Here is a 26,882-nt window from a genome sequence, read left to right on the forward strand (position 1 = left end):
CCTTGTATTTTGCTCCATCCATCGTCCCATCAACTCTTACCGGCTTCCCTGCTGCATGACACTGGCACCACCATGCTTTGATGCAGGAATGATGATTAGCAGTGTTGGTTTCCTTCTACACACAGTGTTTTGCATGTTGGCAAAAACATTCAGTTTTGGTCTCATTTCTCCTCTTGGTTTTTTCTTGTGGTAACCTCCAAGAAGGGCTGACTAATTTTGGTTTTATGTCTAAAACAATTTTCTCATTTCCACCCCTTTTTAATTGCATTTCTAATGTAGCATGACTAATATGACAAGAGCATGACTAATACATGTCCAAACTGTTTGTCACCATACTAAAGTTTCAAACTCGAATCTGATATTAAGGAACATATTCCATACAATTTCCACTATGTCTGGACTTTCTTTGAAACCATAGGGTTCTTTTAGCATTGATTTCAAAAGACAATATGTTCACTGTCTTGGTAAGGCAAAACCAGTAAGACCAATAAACTGTAAAGCAATTTAGCACCCATTTTGAAAACTATAAATTTAAAAATGTAGCTTTCATATATAGCAAAATAAACAATTTAACACCTGGAGGTGTTAACATCTTTTATGGATGTAAATACCTTGGATGCAGTTGTGTGTTTAATTAGAAAACTTTTCAAAGCTTGGGAAACTGTTCCATAACTTAATGGTGCTTTTAAACGTCTCCATCCATTATCCCTGACCGGTTTTCTGTGTTCCTCGTTTGTTTCCTAACATTCTCTGGTAAATCTCTGAGGCCTTCACGGAACAGCTGGATTCATACTGAGATTAAATGACACACAGCTGTACTCTATTTACTAATTAGGTTACTTCTAAAAGCAGCCAGTTGTACTGAATTTTATTTAAGGACGCCAAAGTAAAGGTTCCTGGACAGTAATGCATAACAAACTTTTCAGGGAAGAGGGGGAAGACGTGCGGCAAATGTCACCAGGCCTGGAATCGAACCTGCGATTAGCACCATGAGGACTAATGCCTCCATATGTGGGTCATGCTTTGCCTCTGCGCCACCACAGCACTCCATATATTAACACATTTTTAGTTAACTTTATGGGTGTGATTGCATGGCATTGCAACACTCAGCACCACTGTTCTTAGTTAGCTTTCCTTAAGACGCAGTGTGAATTAAACTGCATGTAGTAACCGTATTTAACCACATTTTCAAATTTACTCATATTTATTGATGCTCTTGTGGAACCATGAGCGGAGAAATGGTAAAAATAAAATGTCAGATAATACTGTCACTTTTTTGCTATTTTTTCACACCATTAATTGAAATGTATCAAGACAACAAAAAAAATTGTCTTAATAAAAGAATAAATAAAATTCTTGCAAATGATAAATGATACAATAAATGCCCACCCCTAGTAGAAACGTAATTTTTCACGCCATTCATCTTTTGGGTTTTCCCCCCAGAAAACCTGCTAAGCCTGGTGGTAGAGGCACAAGGCACTCCACTGTGTTTTTGTGTTAAACTGTACAAGTTACGAAAATTTGGTGCTGCACAGGCAGGCTTCGTAAATTCCCAAATGTTGCAGGGACGGCACAACTGGTGCGCACCTCTTCGTTCCCAGTTCAATGCGTCAACTATAAACCTAGCTTTATTTGTCTTTTCTGTCTCCGTTACTGGTGTACAAAAAACTTATTTAAAATAAGCAATGCTTAGCCTGGTGGGGGGAGCAAGTAAAGTCTGGTGGCCCGCCAGGCTTATAATACACTAGGGGGAAACCCTGGTTTTCACATAAAAAGGTCACCACAACACCACATGTGAACGTTCAAAGTGGTAGGTTACTTTTGCCAGGGGTTGCAGGTACTTTCATATAAAAATGTTACAATTTCATCTAAAATTCTCGCCACTGCTGGTTGTTGCTCTCATGAGTTTCCTAGCAGCGCTACTGATTGCCTCTCTTTATCTGTTCTTGTATTATAAATGAACAAAGTGCAGTGAAGTAGTGGGGAAAAAGCCTGCCCTACAGTGGTCAATAAAAATGCCATTAGGAATCAATTAAACTAATCCGTCTGTAATGGAATCAAGCTGAACTTTGTTGTGAATTTTTTCCCCCCGTCTTCACTCTCATAATGTGTCAGTTCTTGCACTCGGTGCAGCGCTGACGACGACACCCACAACAATCTGCTGCCTGGTTGTAAAAAGGCAGCTTGCCCTCTAACGCTCTCTCTCATTCTCTCTCCGAATGCTTAACAAGCCTGGATTTGCTCGTAGCAGCACAGTGGCCAGACTAACCCCACCGCTACACACGCACCGTTTTGGCAGCAGTACCCCCGGCTCATTCTCCGAGCCCCCGCTGAGATTCTGGATGTGCCCATATGGGAGTGGAGTCATGTCTGACACTTGCTGGTTGGGGGTAAAGGTTCCAGTCTGCTGTGGTTGCACACTGCTCCCAGACTGCTGATGGAGCAAAAGTTACCGCATCCTTAGCTGTTAAGATATGCTGTTGTTCAAGTCCAATTCATTTACGTTGCTTACTTTGTGTGGATCACGTAGTTTTATTTGGGCTTTTGAGCACCAAGGAAGGCATATTTTGTCTTTAATATGGTTGTAAAAAATCAAAACAACAAAGGTTGTAAAATGAAGCTGTTTGCTTAGACTAAGTGTAGTCCTGCATGCCTGCTTTTCGTTTTAAATGCCTGTTTACTCACTCCTTGTGCTGTACAGCAGCACACATGGGTAATTCACTTATAGCCCAGCGCTGTGGAAGAGAACATTATAACAGTAAAATCCCTTTAGCACACAGGTCTAACTGCATTAGCTGCAAAACACCAGCTGATGTCCTCAGACGGGGACGGGTTTCTGTTTTTCCCTTCATCTTTAAGTTCTCTCTTTTGCTCACTGAAATGAACAGTTGGATTCAAGGAAGAGAAGCAAACTTATGAAAACAGATTCTCCTTCATGACACATTTTTGAACGTTTTCTTATTTGGCTGATGTGTTTAATGTAGCAAAAAAAGATTGAATAAATGTTTTTTTTAATGTTGAGAACTAGACACACTGAGGTTTATCTGGTTTCCAAACCTATAGCCAATTATGATTGTTATTTAAGAACTATAATATAGGAAGAAAAAGAAACAAGATTCAGAATATTTTTGCAGGCTTTTTGCAATGATTGGTCATTATTTGTGCTAGGAGAAGAAGCAAGGAAAATAGTTTTTAGTATTGTGAAATAAAGTATTGTAGAGTTTAGCATTTAGCAAAGTTAGCATTATTTAAACATCCTTTTATGTTTGTATTCCCTGGGGAAAGTAGACCTTTAACTTTTAGTTTTAGAAGTAGCTACCGCTTCTAATCTGTTTAAAAAAACAATTAAAGCATTGCTTCATTGCACATCAGATCTGTCAGTATTTTGAATAAGTACCTTCTCCTAATCCCACTTGTGTTTTGCCATCCAGATGGATTAATTAATTTTTTTAACTTACTTCTTATGGTGTTTATAATTGTTTCCTTGTTTCGTATTGATTTGTATTTTTTGTATTTATTGACAAAATTTGTGAAGTTGTCATTTTAACCTTGTTTGTATGACTTTTGTTAATTTTTAGCGAGATAAATTACTCATTGTCCAAGGACAACAGATGGAAAATAGGCTATTGCAAATATGTTAATTAACATTCATTGCCCCAAACAAATAAATTAAATATTTCTAAATCCAATATTTTTCATAGCAGAAAAATATTAGGTTGAATATTCAATATTCAAATATTCATAGCGGGTTGAATATTCAAAAATAATAAAACCATGACCTGGCGACCTTTAGCTATGATGGGTTCACAAAAACACGGATTGTTGAGATTTCCACTAGCAGGTCTGAGGCTTTGACAGATTCTGGTCTGAGACCATCGGTGCTACTTTTTTCTAACATTTTTCAAATGATCTCTATTTTTCCAGGTCCTGGAAAAATAGATGTTTTCCATCTAATGTTACGATACACATGCGTGGTGGAGAAAGCTCAATTGACACAACAGTGATGGGTTTTTTGTTCCGCGTTGTGCTATTGTGGCCTGTGGATTGGTTTAACATATTAGTTTTAAAGAAACATAAGCCTCTTGTGGCCTGTACATTGGCTTTTTGTTTTCTTAGGCCAAAGTGGGTTATTGCTGTTGTGGGTAATCGTGTATTATAAATCTTTAAAGAGGTTGTAAGTCACTTGAAGTTGGCTGTGTGTACTCTTGTTAAGTAGCAGCAGTCTTACAGTGGCGTATGATCCTGTAATCACTACGGCAGTCTCTCCGCTCATTTTTCAAACCATCGGCGAAGACGGAGGAATAAAAGATAATCGTCCTGGTGCTGAATTGTTCTGTAGTTGCTCTTTTTTTATTGGAGCATAAAATCGAGGGAGATTCATCACGAGATGCGCTCTGTTCGAGTCTCGTCCTGTTTCTGGAGACGGACTAATAGCAATAAAAGCTTGAGCTATCTGTATACGCTTGTGTGTTTGAGATGTTTTTAGGAGATTCCTGTGATACTAGCTCACTTTTGTTTGTTTTCTCCTCGAGCGCAGCCTCCTTTGCTCTGCATCTGCACACTTCTCTATGCAGCCTGATTCTAGAAACAACAACACTGTCTCTGTGGACGCGCACCGGATATTAGCCACCCCCCTGAGCTATCTTCCAGCCCCAGTTTTACCCTGTCTTTCCCCCCTCACTAACTCGTTCTTCCAGAGCCCCCTACAGACAGTCTCCTGATTTTTTTTCCCCCTCCCCTCCCTGTTACTCTCACTGCATCTAGCCAAGTGAAACATGGAAATTTAGCTCTGCTGACAACACCTCTTTTATGACTCCAGACAGCAGGACCTAAACTCAGCTTAGAAATGGGCAGTAAAGGTCTGAGAATAGCACAAAGTGTCAGTTAATATGTTGACTACAAAGCTTGAGTGAGAAATAATAAAAACACAAAACAATTATACTTTTAACCGGCTAATTCAAACTGTTATGTTTGTAAGTAGATTATTTATTGGCTGCAGTCACAGAAATAAATTGCATAATACGGCTGACTTTGGACACAGGCTTTATTGCGCCTGGTTGTACACAGAAGCGATTACAAATGTCGCCGTTTCATGAGAACAAGCATTTCATATTTACCATGTAATTGGATTTCACTTTATTTTGTTTAACCTGAACCCGTTCTGTCATTTGAAACAAAAATGTCAAAGCTTTAACTTTCAAAAGCCTTGTTTTTTTCCCCTCTGAAAAAGCAGAGAGGCCCAGCTCCAGCGCAGTGTCCAAGGGGCCGCAGCGCACCCCTCGTCTCCCCGTCTTCTCCACAGGCCGGACCGGCGGCAGAGCCGCAGTGTGATTGGCTCTGTGCTTCAGACTGTGTGATTCTCTGCAGCAGGGTAATGTCACCCTGGTTCACCATCACAGCTCATTCTGTACTTTTATTCTCCTCTGAGCCTTTAAACGGTTCATTAGTCTTTAACAAGACTGCAGAGCCCACTCCAAACTCTGCATTAACCCCTCCGTGTCTGGCTCCGTCTCGGACTTTCAGTGCACACTTTGGGTCTCTTTCTGTCGTCCCAACGGTAATTTTTCAATTTTGGCTTCGGAGTTCAGATCAGATTGACTGAAGGTGTTTGGGATTCTGATCACTGTGGACTGCGACCAGCAGCAGCGGGGTCGGTAGTGTGGGGGTTGTTTTGGACCAAAGCCTTTCTCATGGACCCCCTCACTGAATAGAGAACATTGATGCTTCACTATCCTCACTAGCGTTCCCTCTTTCCCTGGATTGTCATTCCCTGAATGAGCCTTTCAGGACTGCAGGCTTGCAGGCCTGGATACAAAACCTTCCTCTGCTTATTAAAACGCACAGAGCCCTGCGTACTTTCAAGCCCCCAGTCAGAAGTTACAGAATCAGCCAGGCTCATACTGTAGCAGAGATGCTCTGATTAGTTACTTCAGCCTGTAGGAGAGCTGCTGTGTCCTTGTGCTAGCTGCCCGAGTTTCACACATTTGTGTAGGTTATGTTAATATTATTAAAACGTAAACGGATCAAACTTAAACCAGACAAGCTCATAATCATCTGTTTATCACTTGAAAACAATACAACCCACATTGTCGCCTTTTAAATGAAGGGTGTCATTGAATCTTTTTCCATTTGGTGGTGACTGAACTCAAGCCTGCATTTATTTATTTCCAATTCAAACGTGTTATATGGGTATTTCTGATTGTGCAGGCTTTTTACTTGTACATACATAAATAATACTGACTTCACTTCATGTTTTTGTAACAAATATTACAGATAAATGTAGAGAAATAATCAAATAAAAAAATAAAATAAAGTGGTTCTTCTTTTAGCTGGTTCCGGATTCAACTTTTTCACTTTCAATACAATATCGATATTGGAGTATTGGTCAATATCGTTATTGACCCGATATGATATTAGCATGAATCATACATACTTTTATTGCTTATTTTGCAGTGTAGATTGTTAGAGAATGCCTAATCAGGTGAAATTACTCAGAAAACAATAGTAAACAACAAAACGTATTAGAACAACTGATCCATTTATTAATGGGTCTCCATGCGAAATACAAAGCGCTGCTGGATAGAAATGCTGCTATCCAGACTGAATGCTGGAGCAGAGTGCATCCATCTGTGTGTATAAGAAATTTTCTGACCAATGTAATCCGATACCTGGGTTTTGACTCTCCAGCTGATTTCCGATACCAATATCGGATCATACACATAAGACAGAAGAACAGCACTGAAAATGTCTTATAGACCTTGATGTCATGTGTGAGTTAGAAAATAGGGTTCAACTAATACTTTTAAAAAATTATGACATTGGTAAAGCTGCAATCTGCATGTATTCCATGGTAAAATCTGAGATTTCTGAAAACGGGCAGAGGTTCAAAGCTCAGCCAGATGAAATTGAGCAGCTTCTTTCTCCGGTCAGTCTTCCTGTTATCTGTGAAGACTTGCTCTTGCTCGCTCTCTCGTAGCTTAAGTAAACTGCAGTCATGTCTCCATTTAGTTGAACATATTGCTGCCTTTAAATTGCTCACATATCTGAGCTTCCTCTGGCTATATGCCGACTGTCACAGATGCCGACAGTCATTAACTTTGATGATTTATTACTCTGTAACAGCACTGAGCAGTGAGACTTAGTAGCACTAAGTGTTCTGAAAAAAATCTGATTCTTCAATCAAGCTAAAAATTTATTTTACAAATCTCTGTGCCACTTCAGGGAATGCCCCAGCTTCCCTGTGCCAAGGCGCTGTACAACTATGACGGCAAGGAACCTGGAGACCTCAAATTCAGCAAGGGCGACATCATCATCCTGCGCCGGCAAGTGGATGAGAACTGGTACCACGGCGAGATGGGCGGCATCCACGGCTTCTTCCCCACTAACTTCGTTCAGGTCATCAAGCCTCTGCCGCAGCCGCCACCTCAGTGCAAAGCTCTGTACGACTTTGAACTGAAAGACAAAGAGGCCGACAAGGACTGCCTGCCCTTCTGTAAGGTGAGAACGCCGCAGACGTTCAGCAGCCGCTCTCCTGCCACATAGCCAGCGCAGTAAAACCAAAATACCTCTCATTACAGTGACGCTTCTGCCTTGTAGGCCTTCATTTTCTGGAGTTATGTGCGTGTCAGAACGTCAGGCTTTTTAAATGAAACACCCACAGCAACGTTTTGGATTTTCAGCCGGCCTCTTGATGAGCAGCTGTAATTAGGCTGGAGAGAATGAATGGCGTACAGAGTGAGGCATCGCTTAACTACAGTAATTAAGCTGCTTTGTTTATCCAGCTGCTGGGTCATAAGTTGATTGTTTTGGATTCTGTCATCAATTTATATGCCACACGAGCAACACCAGAAACAAGGTCGGAAAGTGTCTCATCTGACGGGCTGTTTTTAGTCGCAGGGTATGTTCTGTTTCAGAAACCCCAAAAACTCTTCTCCTGCTCATTATTTCTGCTCTGAAGTTCACTCCCTAAGGTTGAGCAATGCTCTGCGCTGGATACCAACCCTTATTTACATTTTTTTTTCCTCTCTGTTGTGTTATTCTAGGATGATATCCTGACCGTGATCCGCAGAGTTGATGAAAACTGGGCTGAGGGAATGCTGGGAGATAAAATTGGAATTTTCCCCATCTCATACGTGGAGGTAAGGGTGTAACTTCATTCTTGTGATGAAACTCACAGTCAGATGTCTGAGATTTTGATCATGGTCTAATTTTATTCTTATTTAGTTATTCATTTAAATCTTTGTAAGTTTATGAAACAAGTGTTTTCTGTGTAAGGATCTTTTTCTCTTAGAAACGGTCAGTGTCTCGTCTTGTCGGAGTCATTTCTTTTAACTTCTATAGCATTTCATTCCTTTGTACTTAGCTACTGCGTATGATTTTTTTTTCCTTTGTATTTTTTAATTATGGTGGTAACTAGTCAAAGAAAAGTTCAAGTTTCATGTATAAATAAATTTAAATGCATTTGACCCATGGATGCATCAGTATGAAAATGTACTATTGCTGTTATGGCCAATTGGTGATATTTACCTACATTTTATGTATCGTATATCATCACTTTACTAAAATAATGGTCCAAGTAATTTTTTTACCAAAAGAGGTTTTTTGTGCTTAATTCATCTTTTGACAAAAATGACTTGGGTCATTATTTTAGGAAGGTGACAATATATATTTCACTACCTTTTCGACAACAAGCACACTTCTGACTTCACCACTCATTCTCTGCATTAAACTCCCCATAATCCTTTGCTACTTCACTCACTGTCACATGACTAAACAAAGACCACATAAAGCAACCCTCCAGAAATAAACTCCAACAAGATGGAAACAAATATCAGCTATTAATATTGGTCTAGTTTTATTTATCGGACCAATACTGATATGTTAAAAAATGACTAATATCGGCTGATACTGATGTTGCAATATCATGCATCTTTATATTAATCTCCCGTAATGTCGTGTTTCTCCCTGTTTCTGTCATTTGTTGGTCAGATTCCTCTTCATGGTCGGGACTAAACATGGAACGCAGCTTTATTTGTTTATGTTTTAGTATAAAATGACCAAAACTGCAGAGGCAGGAAACACTGGTGATTTGGTTTACTGGTCAGAAGCAGTCTTGTCTATATATTCAGGAAAAATAAATACAAGCAAAATATGTTTAAAGTTATTTTAGCCTGGGAGTATTTTACAGTATAAATCCCTCCTCCTCTGGTTTCACTGTGATTGTATTCATTGTTAATGTTGTGAGGGACAGAATTGAGAAATGGCTCATTCTGTAAATTTTTAAACAATGAAAGTTCAGCATGAAGAAGGAATATTTAGGTCATTGCATTTTTCCTTTCCTCTGGGCCATTTGTTTTCATCTGAAGTTGATTTATTGTATGATTTGGTACTTGTCTGCCTTTTTAATGTCTTGACATTTCAGTTACTAACCCAGACAGACTCCCCACTCGATTGCTCTGAAACATTTTAGGGTTTCAGTCTTTTAAGTAAAAAGAGCTGCTTGGGGCAAGAGATGATGGCAAGTAGTTCAAGCACCCTGTGATTAACCAAAACTGCTGCTTTGATTTTTACCTTCGTCTTTCACTCGCACGTTATGTTGCCCAAGTCTCGAAACCTGCAGTTTAGCAGCTGGCTGAGACCAATAAGCTTCCTTAAAATAAAGTTGGTCCTGCTTGTAGAAGCAGCAGTATTTCTGATAATATGTTGATGAAGTAGAAATTCAGACACTGTTTAGATGAAGGTCATTAATGCTTCATCAGAGATCCAACTTTTTCTGCACATTCAGTTTTGGTAAATCTTTGACCTACCAACTATGGCATTACTTTAAGGGCTAAAATGTAAGAAAATATAGGCCAGTCAACTGCAGGTCAGATTTCAAAACAATTTTCCTCTGTTAGTGATTTTCTCTTTGTTGCCCCCCCCCCCCCCCTCCGCTTCTGATATTCTCCCATAGTTCAACTCTGCAGCCCGCCAGCTCATAGAGTTGGACAAGCCATCCGACTCCAGTGGAGAGTCCATTGAAGGGGCCTCCCTGGGACCCCAGAGCAACGGCGCCCAGCGGCCAGGGGAGAAGAAGAACACCAAGAAACGACATTCCTTCACTTCTCTCACCATGTCCCACAAACCCATGCTCGCTCCCCCGCCACAGCGCCACTCCATGGAGATTAGCGGCCCGGTCCTCATCAGCTCCAGCAACCCCACCGCAGCCGCCCGGATCGGAGAGATCAGCGGGGGGCTTTCCTGCAGCGCACCTTCACAGGTAGGATGGTCAGCAGGAGATGCATGGAGGAGTAGTTTTCCTGGATTTTGTTCATTTCTGACTTGTTAGTTTGGGCAGTGAGTTCTCGTCTTCACAATTCTATTAAAGGGGCAGTATTGTGTAAAAACGACTTTACATCATGTTATGATATTATTGCCTCATCAAAAGCACACCTGGTGTGTTGCCTTGCTTCTTTCATGCATGTTTGAGAAATCCTTTAATCTCCCGTGGCAACCATTCAGCTGCCTCACAGAGCAGCCCTCTCTCCATAACTCTCCCACTCAGCTCCTTCAGACTAGCCAGCAGCAATTAGCAGACACCTGGTGGAACTGAGCATCTGCTGAACTCATTATAGGAGCTACTGCTCAGTGCAACCCTGGTTAAATCATTGTTAAGAGTTAATAGAGGAGCCATGTTGTGATGACTTCCTGGGAGTGGAGTTTTAGAAAGAGCAGGAGTTTCTTAAAGTGACAGAGGCCCAATTTGAAGACATTAACCTACAAAGCCGAATTTCCTACATGTCATATTTTTATAACAATTATAGTCAACATAGTTGCTGGATTGTGCCATAAAATGCCTGGAAAATACATAATGTAGCTTCTGTAATTTTGTTACTTTTTTTATTGTTACTATTGGAGCGATTAGACAAAATAAAGTAGCGCTTGGCTTCAGTCTGTTGGCATCCTGTGGGTGTGGTGTGTGTGTCAGTCGGTTTTGGCGCCAACCACTAATCAGCTCCGTCTAAGCCAGTTCCTAACTAGTCAGCGTTTGAGATCCACCATCAGCCTTTAATGATGAGCTGAAAGCCAAGACCAGTCAATTACTTGTTCAGTCACCTGTGGGAGCATTTATCATATGGCTGGCACAGCAATCTATTTCTGTTTTCATGCAAAATATAAGTTAGAAAAAAGTGCAACTACTGCAAAGTACTACAGGAATTAACTTGTTTAATCAGTTTCTTCAGTTTTTATCTTCAAATTGAAAAAAAATATGGGAGTAATTTAATGTAGGAGATGATAAATGAGCACTTTTGTTTTGGTTCAGCATGTACTGTCTACTGGTGAGCTGACAGGAGAGACATGAATTCAGATCATAAGTTTTGTTTGTCTTATTTAGGTGTTTTTGTCATTCTTTAATTGGCCGCCAGTAATGCATATAGTTGGGACTTTAATGTATCTAACATTTGAATGGAGTGCAGTTAATGTGATATTTATCAGATAAAAAATAAAAAGTTTTGATTATTGGAGAAAAATATATATTTTTTTAAATCAAATAACCAGTTTATAAACTATTTTTAATTTGGAGGTTTTGGCAGGTGCTTTGGCTTATAGCTGAGATTTTTTTGTTGAACTTTATTTCTTGAGGGAACAAAAAAAATTGCTGCTTTGCATTTTTCTTTCTTTTTTTCTAAATGTGATTGTTAAACTAATTGTATTATTTGGTGTATTCCTCTCCATCTCCTAGACAATGTAACATTTTGGGGTTCACCTTGGATTTAACCTTTGGGATTTCTCACCAAATACAAAACTCTGACATGAACAGAGGTTTTTTTTTACTACTTTAATCTGGTTAAAACTGATGATCTGAACCAGTTCAGTAAACTCCAACAATATGGCCGTTATAAAGGGTCCAACATTCAAGCATTTATTCAAGACTCTCAATTTAGCTTCTCTTATTTTCCCAACCTTTTTTTTTCCTCAAAGCTCCACGTTCCTCCTTTGAACATGGAGACAAATGTCCCTTTCTCTGTCTTTGTACCAAGCAAACTATTATTGATTTTAGAAACTTAAAGTCATCCATATGCGACTCGACTCATCCACAGAAATGACTCCAGCTTAGCCCCCAAGGTTTCCACACCAAGCTGCTCTGTGGTTTCTACTTGCTGGCAGAGCAGTCTTGATTCGGTGCTTTAAGGCCAGAAAAACAGACGTGTCGAGATAAACAAAACAATTACTTTGATGTCGCTTTAAACTGCCGAAGTGGCTGAGCATAAAGATCCCGGGAACTTTTTGCGAATAGGCCTCCTTTAACATGCGCCATGAATTTATCATTTGTTTTTCCAGACAGAATCTCACTAGCATTGTCACCGCTTTGAGTATTTTCTCTTCTCTTACAACATTATTTATATTCAACAATGACTGGCATTAAAAAAATAACACGGGTTTGGTTTGTGAATAATATGAAACACAGACGACGACTCTCTTGCCGCACGAATGTCCTACTTCCATCGACTTTGAGTTTTCATTCAGCTTGTTTTTTTTATTACTGTCTGTGTTTTTGTGTACTTTTTTCTCTGGAACATATTTGCTTTGATGCGTTTAGACTTTCTGCAAATCTCTGCACCAAAACCTCCTGTTAACTTCTACCATTAAATGTTCCTGAGTTTTCTGTGAGACAAACACAGAGCTCCTCTGCAGCAAAGCCTCTCCTGAGGATGTTTTTCTGAGCATGTTGTTGTTTCTGTAGAGATGCACCGATCGATCATCCAATTGTCCCTTGTTTGCCTCTGATTAGTGATCTGCTATAAAACAGAAATAAAAGAAAATCTGTTTCATCTTTCATTTAGTGCATAGAAACTATAATCTGTATGGTTGTATCCATTAAATTTGATGCACTCAGTTTTGAGTTCAATAAAAATTAGTGATGAATCGATGTGAAAATTTGGGCTAATAAGACACCTTGAAAAAAAAAAAAAGACCACTGCTGATTCACTTTTGCTTCTCTGCTTCAGTTAAACTCCCCACAATCCTTTGCTGCAACACTTTCACTGTCAAATGACCAAACAAATATCACATGACCAACCTCTTCCCCTAACTCTCCAGAAACAAACGCCAACAAGCTGGAAATAAAATATTGGTTATCAGCTCAGTTTTACTCATCGAACCATTGACTAATATCAACAAATAACGATGTTCATGCTGATTTATCGTCCTCCTCTAATCAAAATCGGATATAATCTAGTAACTTCTTTTTTGCTTTGATTTGAAGCTACTATCTATACCTGCAATGCATTTGTTTTCCTTAAAATATCAAATTAGATCTGGTCAAAATGGTAATCAGCAGGCTAAGTTTCAAAGATAATCATAAATCCGTATTGGCCTGGAGAAGCATGATTGGGGCATTTCTGATTTACTATGTACGAGTTTCAGCCATAAAGGCTCCCAGAGAACCTGTGTGTGGCTGTAAAGCGATCTTCTCCACTGACAACACAACAGATTTTTAAGCACATGACTGTTTTTTGGGGGAGGCGGAATCACAACACAAAGACTGTTCTGCCTCTGCATTCCCAGTCTCTTTCCCTTTGCATGCACTTGTCGTCTTTCCACCAAAAAATAAACAAAACGAACAAACAAAAAGAAGAAAATAACAAAGATAAGCCCAAGATCCCCAGAAGATTCTAGAAATCTCCGTTTTCTGGGAACCTTCATTTAACGAGCTGCTTCTCCGAGGCGCCTGCGAGCGCACGGCTGCATCCCGCTCCCAGAGAGGCTCACCTTTAGGAGGCGAATCTGTCTGGATCAGCCAGCCGTGGAGAGTCACCGAGCTACAGGGGCATATTGTGTGTCCCAACAGTGTTGCCTTGTTACCAGGACACCACAGTGACTCGGGTGGATGACCGACCGGGAAAGCCCCCCCTTCCTCTGCCCGCTAATAACATGCCCAATGAAATACCCTTGTGTGTGATCACCTGACTCCTTTCGACCAATCAGACCGCGTGGCGAGCGTCGTGGTCAAAGCTCGGATACAAAGCCACATGTGTTCTGTGTTGCTCAGTGGGTCATTTACACAATGTGACAGGAGAGGGATTTTTTTCTCTTTTAATGAAATCCTGGCACACAGTGTAACTCTCCAAGTAATGAGACTGCGTTAATGGTCAGTGTGTAATTGTATTGTATGTCTAATTAATCAGATAATTGGTTACAATAATGTGTTCACTGGAGGGTGTCCGGTTTCTTATTGGATGAGAGGAGTGTGTGTTAAATAGTCAGCATTTCTCTTTGCTTTGACAGGTACATATTTGCACAACGGGACTAATAGTGACCCCACCCCCTAGCAGTCCGGTTACCACAGCAACGGTCTTCACGTTTCCTTCAGAGACGAGCTACACCTCCATCGCTTTGGTAGGTCGAACATGGACGAGCTGTTGAAGCTTTACCAGTTCAATAGATTCCCACTTTGGAAGTTTCATAAATGTTTAGGGGTAATTAAAAAAACTTGTTCATATCACTTAGACATTTTCACTTTTTGTCACTTTACAACCAGAAAGGCGAAGTTTTTTATTGGGATTTTATTTAAGAGATCAACAGAGAAAGTAGTGCATGATTCCAGGTTTACAAATAAAAGTCTAAGGTTAAGGCTGGGCGACAAATCAATTTTATCCATGGATCAAATTTTCTGTTTTTGAAGATTTAAATTTTTTTTTCTTTTCACCAATGCACTTTCTGGGTCTCCAGAGTGAGGAACTAACATCTTATTTGACAAGCGTGTTTTACAGCTTCTGTTTACTTTGACTTTGAATTCAGGTGAACTCGCACAACAAATTAATGCCAGATATTTTCTGTTTAATTTAAGCCACATCGCCCAGCCCTGTTTAAGGTGCAATTTGATATTCTAAAATAAAATCCAATGCAACCAGTTGCCCTCTCTTTCATCTCATTAGTAAATTTCGATGAACTAATTGGTTCCAGTTTAAATGCAGTTGTCTTTTAAAGGTCTCGGAGCATGACACAACCAACCAAGACAAGGTGGTCAAAATGACAGACAGGGTGACAAGATTAGTCATTGGAGAAGCAGCAAGAGAAAACAGTAAAAACCCCGATTTCAAAGCTGTGGAAGAAACTTGGTGGTGGCAGCATGGTGATGTGGGAATGCTTTTTTTTTCTTTCTTTTTTTTTTTGTGCAGACCCAGTTCATGTTTGGGCTGTATGCAGAGGTTATCCTGTAAGAATACCCGAGTGCAAAGGAACGGAGACTTGGTTGGATTGATGGGTGGCATGGACTTAGAATTTTCTTGCAATATTTTGTGGTACTATTGTGATAAAGATAAAAATTACGGTGAAAAACTGTTACATTTTTAGATCTCTTGGTTGATGTGACTGCATGTCACAGCATTCACATTGGCAAAAACACAAATCCTGTTTTTGAAAAACATTCCCATTGAAAAGAGGAACATTAGTCTGTAAAGGTGATGGAGACGCAACCCTAAAGTCTTATAGGTTGAACTGAGTTTACTCAGGGCTGTGAATATAAATATTTACATTTTGCTAAAAAATATTGAAATTTTTTTTCCACTTTACAATTATGCTCTGCTTAGCGTTGGTATGTGACGTAAAATCCCAGTAAGGCACATTAAACTTCGTGGTTGGAATGCAACAAAAAGCCAAAGGTTAATGGGTGTGACCATCTACAGTGCCTTTACAAGGCACTGTAGATGGTCGAGCGTGTAAAAATGACCATAAAATTGTGCTTTAAAAAAAACAACTCTTTCCTAGAGATATTTTGATAGTCCACAAAGCCTTAAAAGTTTCATTAAAACGTCCTGCAGGCCGCTGAAAACAGCACGCACACTTCCTGTCTTTCCGTGCGTCCGCTCTGGTATGCAGAGTTATTGAATGAGCAGGAATGTTGTACACAAAAGGTTGAGCTCTCCGCGTCACTTGGGAAACCTACATGATGTTTTTGTACACATGATTTCTCCAGCCTGCAGGCAACCTAATTACCTCAGCTCAAGCGTCGGCAGCGAACCGTGGAGCAGATCGACGCTGGCGTGCACACGTAGACCCGCACACACACACCACAGGGCTGTCTGAGCGCCACTCTCCTCCCCCAGCCTGTCATGGAAGCTATTACTCTGCTGCTCGCTGCTGCCAGTGTTCGACTCAGGGAACTTCTGAGTAGAAGAGCATCATTTCAGCTCACTTATTTTTTTATTTTTTTTGGGGGGTGGGGGTTCAGTATTTGTTTTTATTCCATTTGCAGTAATTTCGTGTTTTCCTCGCAGTGTTTTAAACGTTCGCAGTCAAAGATCTTCTGAAGAGCGTGAGTCCACTCGCGGGTTGGTTCTGGTGGTTGCTCTAAAGTGTGCTCACAGACATGTTTCTCATTTCATATGGTCCCAATTAAAACACTGCAGTGGGTTTAAGATCTAGCCATGTGGTCTCCTAGCAGCAAGGAAACAAGCAGAACAGGAGATTCTCCTTTCCAAGAGAAAGTCAGGGATAGGAGTGCGTGTCTGCCAGACCGTGCTCCCTTGGTGTGGGCAAACCCGAGGGAATAACCCAAGTGACCGATCGTCTTTCATTCTCCTTCTCTCATTGTTGCTAATAAACAAACTGGTTTCCCCGCTTATATAACTTTGTTATTGAGGTTCGTCTTACTTCTTGCTCTTGAGTTTGTGCGTCATAACGAGAGGAGATAAGTAATGAATTGTTGTGAAATTGTAATTGAACACTGATCCCGTCTAACCACTAATACGGTTTTCCTATTCTCTCTCACAGGATGCTCTTCCTCCGCCGCCTCCTCCTCCTCCTCAGGCCCCGGTCAGTGGAGCGGCGTATTCCCTCGCTGCCGGACAGAGACCCTCCCCCAGCATAAGTGACCAAAGTGGCAGACAAAGACCCACAGTGTAAGTAAAATAGGAAAACAAACACTCCCAACAGAGATTTTAAGGTTTCCATAAACATGCTGCGGATCGTCGCTGCCGTGGTTCAGCCTGAACCCACCGTCCTGGTTGGTGGAGGGGGAATCTTGGTGTGACCCCCCTCCTCTCAGCTGTCGGTGTGGGCCTGCATACGGAGCTTGTGTGCCGGTGAAAAGGTCAAAACCTGTTCCTAAAGGCTTCCAGGGTCCCTTAGGGAGATCCTTTCTCTCACCTCTGACCTTTGACCCGCTCACCTTTACCCTCATTACTCACCCAAGTCAACCCACACACCTGATGGGTGTTTGCTCCTCTCATCCCGGCTTCTCCTGTGGTCATCTTTATCTCCCAGTGCATACATGTTGGCCGATGGGCATTTATGTATTTATATACCTTTAGCTTTTTCACATTTTTGTCCCACTTCAACCACAAATTTTAGTTTATTTTGTTAGAATTTTGTCTAACACCTAGTATGCCTTATAGATTTTTATTTTCTTTCACTTCCTCCACATTTATGCACTGTTTTGTGTTGATCTATCATATAGTGAGCATCCTTAAAAAGTCTTAAATCCATGTATATATAAATAAGGCCACTACTAATGCACCCTTGCTTGCTAACTAGCTAGCTTTATTGCGTTTATTATGGATAAGTGCAAATTTCTCACCAGTTGGCAGGACGACGGTTTGTGGACATGCAGGTTTGAGTTGGTGAAACCTGCAGAAATCCTGATATGAAAAACCCAATAAAATGCAGTAAATGATTTCATGTTGTACATACTTTTCCCTGACCGCTGTTATAGCCCCGTTCTTGTGCTCCTGTAAGCGGACAACCTGCAGCTTGTTTATCCTTTTCGTGCTGACTTCCTTCTGGGTCAGAGAGTGAAGTCTGTGCTGTAGGGGCTCGGCCGAGGTGCGGACAGCTGTCCAGCTGGGCTGTCAGGGAATCAAACGCACACAAACTTGCTTTTATTTCTGAGCGGTGTTGGGATTTCACCGGGGCGGTTTTGAAAGCTGCGTTATCTGTTTGTTGTTTGATCCAGCTATGTGGCCATGTTCCCATACACCCCCCGAAAGGAAGATGAGCTGGAGCTGAGGAAAGGAGAGATGTTTTTAGTGCTGGAACGCTGTCAGGACGGCTGGTTCAAGGGCACCTCGATGCACACTGGAAAGATTGGAGTCTTCCCTGGAAACTACATGAGCCCAGTCAGCAGGTTGGTCGCTGGGTCGGCATGCTGCACACTCACGCTTAGTTTTACAGCAGCATGTCTGCACAGTCATTCCTTAATATCAACTCCTGTTTTATTTAGAGGTTATTTATTTTTATACTTTTGTGAACTATATTGATACATTTGCCGTGTACATTCCTGAACCACAGACCCATCCCATGTTTTAAAAAATTCCCATAAAAATGAGCTGTTTGAGTGGTTTGCAAATTCCTCTTTAGAAATGTGTAACTAGTTTATTTCCTTGAGTTTAAAATGTAAAACCTGTGATCTGCTTTGTGCAGAAATCCAACTCGGTTTGATGTTAGTTCATCTTTTTAGAGCAGTAGAGAGACTCTTATGAGAGCCAGTTTATTCATTTAACACAAGATGTTTGCACAGCCTTTAAATCTGTCAGAAAATATGCAAGTTGGCTTTAAATATGTTAATCACGAGTCTTAAATTTTGTTGTGGCAGGACTATTAAATCTCGTTTATTCTTTGTAGTTTATTTTAGCTTTTTGCATCTATAATGGGTGAGCGAAACTTATTGCTAGTTGGCTTGTCACTACTACTACATAAAATTTGCAATTCTCTTTTGTACATTTCTGTCATGATAAAGGTCAGAAATTGAATTCATAATGGTCTTAAAAATGTTTTACATTTGAGTTGGTGAAACGTGCAGAAACCCTGTAACTACCTCCTAGGGCTGTTGTAAACGAATATTTTAGTAATCGAGTAATCTATCGATTATTCTTACGATTAATCGAGTAATCGGATAAAAAAAATTCTAAAATGAAATATTGGTAAATCTGGCATAATACCAGTGTTACTATCAGATATCAATATCAGTCCAATTTTTCATATTTGAGCATCCCTAACAGTTGCTTTTTTGTAGTTTAGAAAACTAACCTGTAACAATAATAGCTCACTTTCTAAGTTAACCAGAAGAAAAGTTATAGAAAAATCTGAAATTATATTGAATTTAATAACAAAGAGGCAGGCTCACAAATGTGCTAATAAAAAATGTCTACAATCCAACTTTTAGTTTATGTATTCATCTTCAGTGAGTTTAATAGATTAATTAAACTCACCTTGCCACCTAACCTGTCACGCTTTGGGTTTGAAAATACGGGAAATGCCGCCTGGAGTGGGAGGAGAGGGCGAATGAACGAACATGGGGTGGAGGGGAGGAAATAGACCAGCGGACTGACGAACCGTTAGACCGGGGGATGAACACCGGGGGAAGCAATACGGGATATTTACGACACCTTCACTGGTCACACTCAGAAACTCATCTACTAGCCATGTACGATGCGCTCCGCCACCCGTTTCTTCAGACCGGGATATGAAATTTATTGTGCGGTTCGTCGGTAAAGCTACATTTACACGGTAAGCATCAGCTACTCAGCCGCCCGCCCTGTTCAGGCTATCCGCTCACCTCAGCGCTCTTCCCGCCGTTCGCTTTCAACCAGCAGCCCCGGAGGAGAAATGCTGCCGTACTCCAGGTATTCCCCCAGTCATTTTAAGGATGCTTATTGGTTCCCCAAAAACGATAAAAAGTCGGGCATTATCATCAATCAATAAAATCCCCACGGACCAATCTTGAAGATTGGATTTTATGCCGCTGAGACTTAGCTTTTGTCAACAACTCAGAGGCGGAAGTGAGAGCTCCGCGCAACGCAAATGAAGTCCCGGCCGGAACACGGTGCGCTAACTAATAAAACATAAATTAACGAAGCTTCGAGGCAGGTAAATTTTCCTCGAGGAATTTTAGTAATCGAGGTACTCGAATCATTCGAGGAATCGTTTCAGCCCTACTACCTCCCTGTTTTCACCATTTTCTTTTACATTCTCCCCCATCAGGACGGCGTCTGGAAGCACCCAACCCAAAGTGCCCATGAGTCTGTGCACTCAGGCTGGCAGAGGAGTCACCATCGTCAGTCCTTCTGCTCCCCTCGGGGCTATTGTTCCTGGGCCTGATTTCAACAAACCCCTCCCTGCGTGCTCCACAGCTGCGTCTGCCTGCTCCCCACCTGCAGCTGTAACATCAGCCCAGACGGCCACAGGCCAGCAGCCAAAGGTTCCCCTGCACGTCAACTCGCAGATGACTGTGAATCAGGCTCGCAACGCTGTCAGAACAGGTAAAACGCACAGACGTTGCCTAAAGGCGTGAATGAGAATCTCCTTCTCATGCCGTTTCTGCGGTCTTTGCAGCTGCATGTCACAGTCAGGACAGACCCACGGCTGCAGTGACGCCCATCCAGTCTGTGACTTACCTCCCACACTCCGCCATTTGCCCCCAGTCCTCCACCAATCCCGCTCAAGGCTGTAGCCGGGTGGGGGTGGCGATGGGCTGCGCCGCTGCTTCTCTGACCCCACCCAACGTGAGTGCCGTGTCTCTGGACGGCGACGCTTTGAGACCCGTTCCTGTCGGGAGTAACTCTGCCCTCAATCCCTCGTCTAACTCAGCTCTTGCCTGCAGACTGGACAAGGATGTGAAGGTAGGACTTTTTCCCCTTTTTCTGTGGAGCAGATGAGGTTGAGTTTCCTGCGTCTTGTGCGTGCACTGTGTGTCTAAGTTGATCGTTCACAGAGGATGTGGCTGTCCGATCAGCTGTTTGTGAGCTTTGCCAACACCCCCAGGCGCAGAGCTTGTCAAGACAGATACCGTCTTATTGGATCGTTGAGGCCTTCTCCCCAGCTTATAGGAGCATCAGTCTCCCACTGCCTCAGGAGTGTAGCAGCCTCCTGGACATCATTCAAAATGGACTCGTGCTCTGCTGCTTGTTGATCTTCACTCCACGCTTTTGTCAAGTTTTATCACCTGGATGGAAAACCTGGGCTCAGTGAAGAGCGCCTGACAAACCGTGTTGTGCGCCTACAGGCGTGATTAGAGGTGTATTCTGCCAGAATACCCATCTCATACAGCATGTGTACGTCGATCCTCTCCTCCAGGGAACTGTAGTTGTGTGCTTAACATTATATTACATGACAGACTAAGGTTGAAGCCTTGAAAGGAGAAAAAGACCAGCTTGAATATGTCTTACTGCCTTCCTGTTTTCTGTTGAAGTTGGATGATGTGCCCCCAGTGTTGATTTGAATTGAATGTTTTATGAAATGGCCGAATTGACAAATGTATGATATGGTGAAGGAGACCATTACATTAGAAAATGTTTCATTTAGACTTAAATACATTTATCACAGGTCTAAATTGTAGTTCATTTTTCTTGTGAGACTTTTCTGTCTGGAAAAACTTTGAGTTTGATACAGAAATCTTCATTATGTATCTCAAGGCGGTTGAGGCTAGCGCTAACTAGCTGCTAATAAATCCTAGCTAGCTGTTTTGCATCCATCATGGGTAAATGTAAATTATTGCCTGTTGACTGAACCATCTACATGTTCTCCACTGGCAGTCTTCTGTTGCCTGTGCATTGTGTTGTGATATGGGTCTTAAATTTTATTCATAGTGGCCTTGAAAAGTTTTAAATTTGAGTTGGTGAAACTGCATCAGCTGTGGAGGACTAGCTGTCTGTAGCTGCAGCCTGAGTGAATTTGTTTAGATAGACTAACTTTGAGCGCTCTTCACTCTGTAACAACTTTTGGCAAAATAGTTTGATTAGTTGGACCTGGAGTTGCTCGTACAAACTGATCAGAGAAACACCAGCTGGTAGGTTACCAGGCAACAGCGATATGATGGCTATTGCTGCAATAGGATACAACAAAATCATTCTCAGCAGTGTTTGTTTTTGTCAATAAAACGAGTCTCTTGAAGGATATAAAGGCATGTGAATGATTTTAAGATCTGTTCATTTCTACCATCGCAGAGAGAAAAGAAGAGTCTTCTGAAGCTGTTGTCCTCCAACAAGAAGAAGTCTCGTCCTTCGCCCCCGTCCTCTCCCACCCTTGAAGCTGAGCAGGCTGCGGCTGGAGAGGTGCTGCACGGCGCGGTGGGTCCCGACACCTCCCCTCCCTCAACCTCAGCCAGCTGCCTCGAGCCCGAACCTGCTGCCGTTGCTTCGTCATCATCCTCATCCTCCTCCTCCTCCTCCATGCCGGAGTCGTCCCACCGGAGGAGCGGCCCTCTCGACAGATGCGCCCCCATCGCTCCGCCCCCTCGGCAGCCCTGCTCCTCTCTTCTGTCACAGCAACATGACGCACGTCCCATCATATGCGAGAGGTACTGATGTGAAAGTTTCGCCGTATTGTCCCGTCTGTCCCAGATTCAGAAGGTGCAACGTTACACAAGGACGGCTCGGCTGTCTTTGAAGCTGTGCATTGGCGTGTCTGACTGTGCCTCTGGCTGTCCTCCCCAGGTACAGGGTGGTGGTGTCGTATCCCCCGCAGAGCGAGGCCGAGCTGGAACTGAAGGAGGGAGACATTGTGTTTGTTCACAGGAAGAGGGAGGACGGCTGGTTCAAAGGCACGCTGCAGAGGAACGGCAGGACCGGCCTGTTCCCCGGCAGCTTTGTGGACAGCATCTAACCAGAGACGCTCGGGCTCGGCGTGAACGCTGCTGAGAGAACCGCCCCAACAACACTTGAAGTTAAAATCACTTGGAGCTGGGGGAGAGAAATACATTTTGTTTTCATAAAAAAGCACAGCGAACGACGGAGTTAGGTGGAGAAAATAGCACACTACTCATAAACCTTTCTGTTTTTTTCTTGGTTATTTATATATTTGTAACAACTCAGCTGTAAAATGGGTGCCTTGTACTGTTCCTCACTTTATCGTACATAAGGACACAACCATAACCGGTTCCGAAACGACCCATATGAGATATTCATCCGATTGTTTCACTTTTTAACTTATTTCATGTTGACGTTTTATGAAGCTACACATCGAGAGATTGAAGGGATAGTTCTGGAGTTGTAAAGTTACCAGCAGTAAACATCTTACATGCAGCGATTAACTCCTTTAGGTGTCTTCAGTCAGGATAAATCCAGATTAGCTGAAGTCCAACAGGGCCCAAAACCAAAGTAGATTTAAAACGACTGGTCTCAAAACAACAAAGCAGCTTTTATGAACTCCTCTAATTTATTTTTTTTTGCAAGGACTTTTAAGCTGTTGTCACATTTAAATCAGCCAATTATTTCCACTAAATCCAATGACTATTTATACAAGAAATGGAAGTAGTAGGTGGTGCGCCAGTGGAGGTGTTCCTGTGTGAAACAGGAAAGTAACTAGTGACGTATTTCTGCTCTTATATAAAAGTAAAGCAGTGTAAAAAGCAAATATAGTCCAGCTGCAAGTGGACACTTTTATTGGGGTGTTTTTTTTAACGCTACAGGACTTTTCTATAAAGTAGTCACTCTGACGTGGCGACCGACCCACTGCCTCAGTTTCCTGTGTAATTAAACAACGGAAGACGGTTTGCAAAAAATAAAAATGTTACAGTGCTGCTTAAATTGGAGTTATTTTAACACTAAGAAGTAGGGCTGTTGTAAACGAATATTTTAGTAATCGAGTAATCTATCGATTATTCTTACGATTAATCGAGTAATCGGATAAAAAAAATTATAAAATGAAATATTGGTAAATCTGGCATAATACCGGTGTTACTATCAGATATCAATATCAGTCCAATTTTTCATATTTGAGCATCCCTAACAGTTGCTTTTTTGTAGTTTAGAAAACTAACCTGTAACAATAATAGCTCACTTTCTAAGTTAACCAGAAGAAAAGTTATAGAAAAATCTGAAATTATATTGAATTTAATAACAAAGAGGCAGGCTCACAAATATGCTTATAAAAAATGTCTACAATCCAGCTTTTAGTTTATGTATTCATCTTCAGTGAGTTTAATAGATTAATTAAACTCACCTTGCCACCTAACCTGTCACGCTTTGGGTTTGAAAATACGGGAAATGCCGCCTGGACTGGGAGGAGAGGGCGAATGAACGAACATGGGGTGGAGGGGAGGAAATAGACCAGCGGACTGACGAACCGTTAGACCGGGGGACGAACACGGGGGAAGCAATACGGGATATTTACGACACCTTCACTGGTCACACTCAGAAACTCATCTACCAGCCATGTACGATGCGCTCCGCCACCCGTTTCTTCAGACGGGGATATGAAATTTATTGTGCGGTTCGTCGGTAAAGCTACATTTACACGGTAAGCATCAGCTACTCAGCCGCCCGCCCTGTTCAGGCTATCCGCTCACCTCAGCGCTCTTCCCGCCGTTCGCTTTCAACCAGCAGCCCGGGAGGAGAAATGCTGCCGTACTCCAGGCATTCCCCCAGTCATTTTAAGGATGCTTATTGGTTCCCCAAAAACGATAAAAAGTCGGGCATTATCATCAATCAATAAAATTCCCACGGGCCAATCTTGAAGATTGGACTTTATGCCGCTGAGACTTAGGTTTTGTCAACAACTCAGAGGCGGAAGTGAGAGCTCCGCGCAACGCAAATGAAGTCCCGGCCGGAACACGTGCGCTAACTAATAAAACATAAATTAACGAAGCTTCGAGGCAGGTAAATTTTCCTCGAGGAATTTTAGTAATCGAGGTACTCGAATCATTCGAGGAATCGTTTCAGCCCTACTAAGAAGTCTGTTTTGGTCTTGGACTAGCCGTTAGCTTCAGCCTCCAGGATCAGTTATTGTGGATTTATACTTAATGAAGATGCTAACAGAGTTAGCTTCCACCTGTAAGATGTTATCTGTCATAAAAGCTTGTTAATCATAGTTTTCTTATAGATGTTAAAATTTGGAAATGGTTTCTTTTATGGTTCAGTTCTGGATAAATTTAGAATAAAACTAAAATAATAAAATAATCTAAAAAAACAAACAAGAACTGTGTTCAATACACCTGGAAAACCCCTGAACTATCCCTTTAAGTAGTGCACTAGCCTCATGTCATAGCTGACCCTGTTCGCAGAGCTTCTGTTGGCCTGCTGGTAAAGGTTTTATCATTGTTTATCAGCAGGGAGACGGAGCTGACCGGAACAAACGAGGCGCTGCACCGCAAGAAAAACAACAAAACCGAATCCTCCGCTGCTCCCATTACCTGAACAAGAGGAGCAGAAGTGAGATCTGCTGTATTGCACATGTGAATCCTCAAAGCTCAAATTTGTGAATGCTGCACATGACTAAATATTTCTGTGCCATTGGGCAGATTTTCTTTTTTATTTTTTTTTATTTCTATGACTATTTTTGTCCTTTCCTGAGGTGAGGTGGAGGTTCCTGTTTCAGACTTTTACCTTCAAAGATCAAAACATTTGCATGTCGTTAGTAAAGCCACCGCCTGGACGGAAAGTGAGGATGTAAACGTCTTAAAAATTTACACTCCAGATTAACTTTTTTTTGCAGTCGAAAGTAGTTTTTGTACGTTTTGGTTAATATATTCACTGACCAGAGTAGCTGCTCTCCTGACCCCCCGACAGTAGCCGAACCCAGACAGAGCTCTGCATCACTAGAGCCACATTACATTTCAGAAACAAAGCAGATTGTTTTTGTATATTTATCTCTGCGAGGCATTTCAGAGGCCGATACCTGCTGCTGGTAGAGCTTAAGACTGACCCCACACAGTAACCCTTCACTGGGATTTCTGTTTTTAAACACTAATAACTCTTTCCTAATGTGACTTGTGGCAATAAAGCACACTGCTGACCGAAGCGCAGACTGTTTGCCTAAAGTAGCACGACGTATCCCTCCACAGGAAGAGGCGTGTTGTGTGATTCTGTGGAATCTCAGATTTTTATCGAAATCAATCACTTTGAGCCCTTTATTTAATTTTTTTTTTTTTCCGTTTTAAATGTGATACAGACTTGAATTCCTTTTAATATGTTGTGATTTGAGGGCCTTGTGTCACATTTGTGGCTCGTTGAGCTTAAAATGAAATGAAATTAGCTGGGTTAGACTGACTACTGTGCTGCAGCAGGAGGAAACATTTCTCTAAAATCATCATCAAGTCCATGCAGTCCTTCATGTTATTATCGCAGACCGACTGACACGGTTAGTGCAATTTGACCTTTTCACGTCGTCTTCGTCTGAAGCCTGTTCAGATTTTAACGTTGACTTGGGCCAACTCTGGCTTTTAGAATCGGGACCCAGAATTTCAAGCACACGTTTTCAATGTTTGTTTTTTGTTTGTTTTTGTTTTTTTGTCTTATTTTGCCTTTTGTTGTTCGTTAAGGGGGACCACTGTGTGACTGACTGCTGGAAAATGTTATAATTTGTCTGATATGTGGAGAACGATGGTACACGTCACTGTCCGGGTCTTGTTTTTTTTGTTTTTGTTTTTGTTTTTTTATCCTTTTTAAGTAGAATGAATCTGATGTCTTGGCAATCACACCAACCTCAGACTATTTGCTCAAACCTCTCCTCTCATTTCACCAGTTAGCCTTTCATCTTTACCCAAAAAGGCATAAATGCACAAATCTCTACTGACGTACGCACTGTCACGGCATTGCTAATTTCACCAACACCTGGTTGTCGTCTCATGCATATGCTGCACAGTTTGCAAACATGAAGTGCTTCTTGAAGTGATTTTCAAGTCTGTTCATTCGTTTCTGAGCATCAGCAAACAATGTTTGCCTCATCCAGTCTAACATGTTGTCTATACGCCAAGGTGACTTACTTGATTTTTTTTTTGTCTTAGTCTGTTTTATGCCTAAAACTAGTAAAACTGAAATCTAATTATTTGGCACATCATGTCTGTTATGTGAAAATAAAAAAAATATTCTGAAGCATTTGAGGGAATCACATATTTTGTAAAAACAAACAAAAAAATCTATAACAATAAAATCAAACTGTTTCTGTATTTTGTTGAGGTTTTATGT

At 41.5% G+C, this 26,882-nt stretch overlaps 1 protein-coding gene across 1 annotated transcript in view; it reads left to right on the top strand.

The window, feature by feature from the left end:
* sh3rf1 (SH3 domain containing ring finger 1) overlaps positions 1-26,863 on the top strand; it is a 45,098-nt gene extending 18,235 nt beyond the window's left edge. Inside the window, exons 3-12 of the mRNA XM_015007899.2 lie at positions 7,222-7,497; positions 8,043-8,138; positions 9,953-10,258; positions 14,269-14,379; positions 16,756-16,883; positions 17,936-18,106; positions 19,963-20,240; positions 20,314-20,600; positions 21,924-22,276; positions 22,413-26,863. Of these exons, the coding sequence (XP_014863385.2) occupies positions 7,222-7,497; positions 8,043-8,138; positions 9,953-10,258; positions 14,269-14,379; positions 16,756-16,883; positions 17,936-18,106; positions 19,963-20,240; positions 20,314-20,600; positions 21,924-22,276; positions 22,413-22,581 (2,175 nt within the window). The 3' untranslated portion in view covers positions 22,582-26,863. The remainder of the gene's footprint in view (positions 1-7,221; positions 7,498-8,042; positions 8,139-9,952; positions 10,259-14,268; positions 14,380-16,755; positions 16,884-17,935; positions 18,107-19,962; positions 20,241-20,313; positions 20,601-21,923; positions 22,277-22,412) is intronic.
* The last annotated feature ends 19 nt before the right edge of the window (positions 26,864-26,882 follow it).

This window comes from Poecilia mexicana, unplaced genomic scaffold, assembly GCF_051168715.1.
Source record: "Poecilia mexicana isolate PSO_F unplaced genomic scaffold, ASM5116871v1 scaffold_4, whole genome shotgun sequence".
NCBI lineage: Eukaryota > Metazoa > Chordata > Actinopteri > Cyprinodontiformes > Poeciliidae > Poecilia > Poecilia mexicana.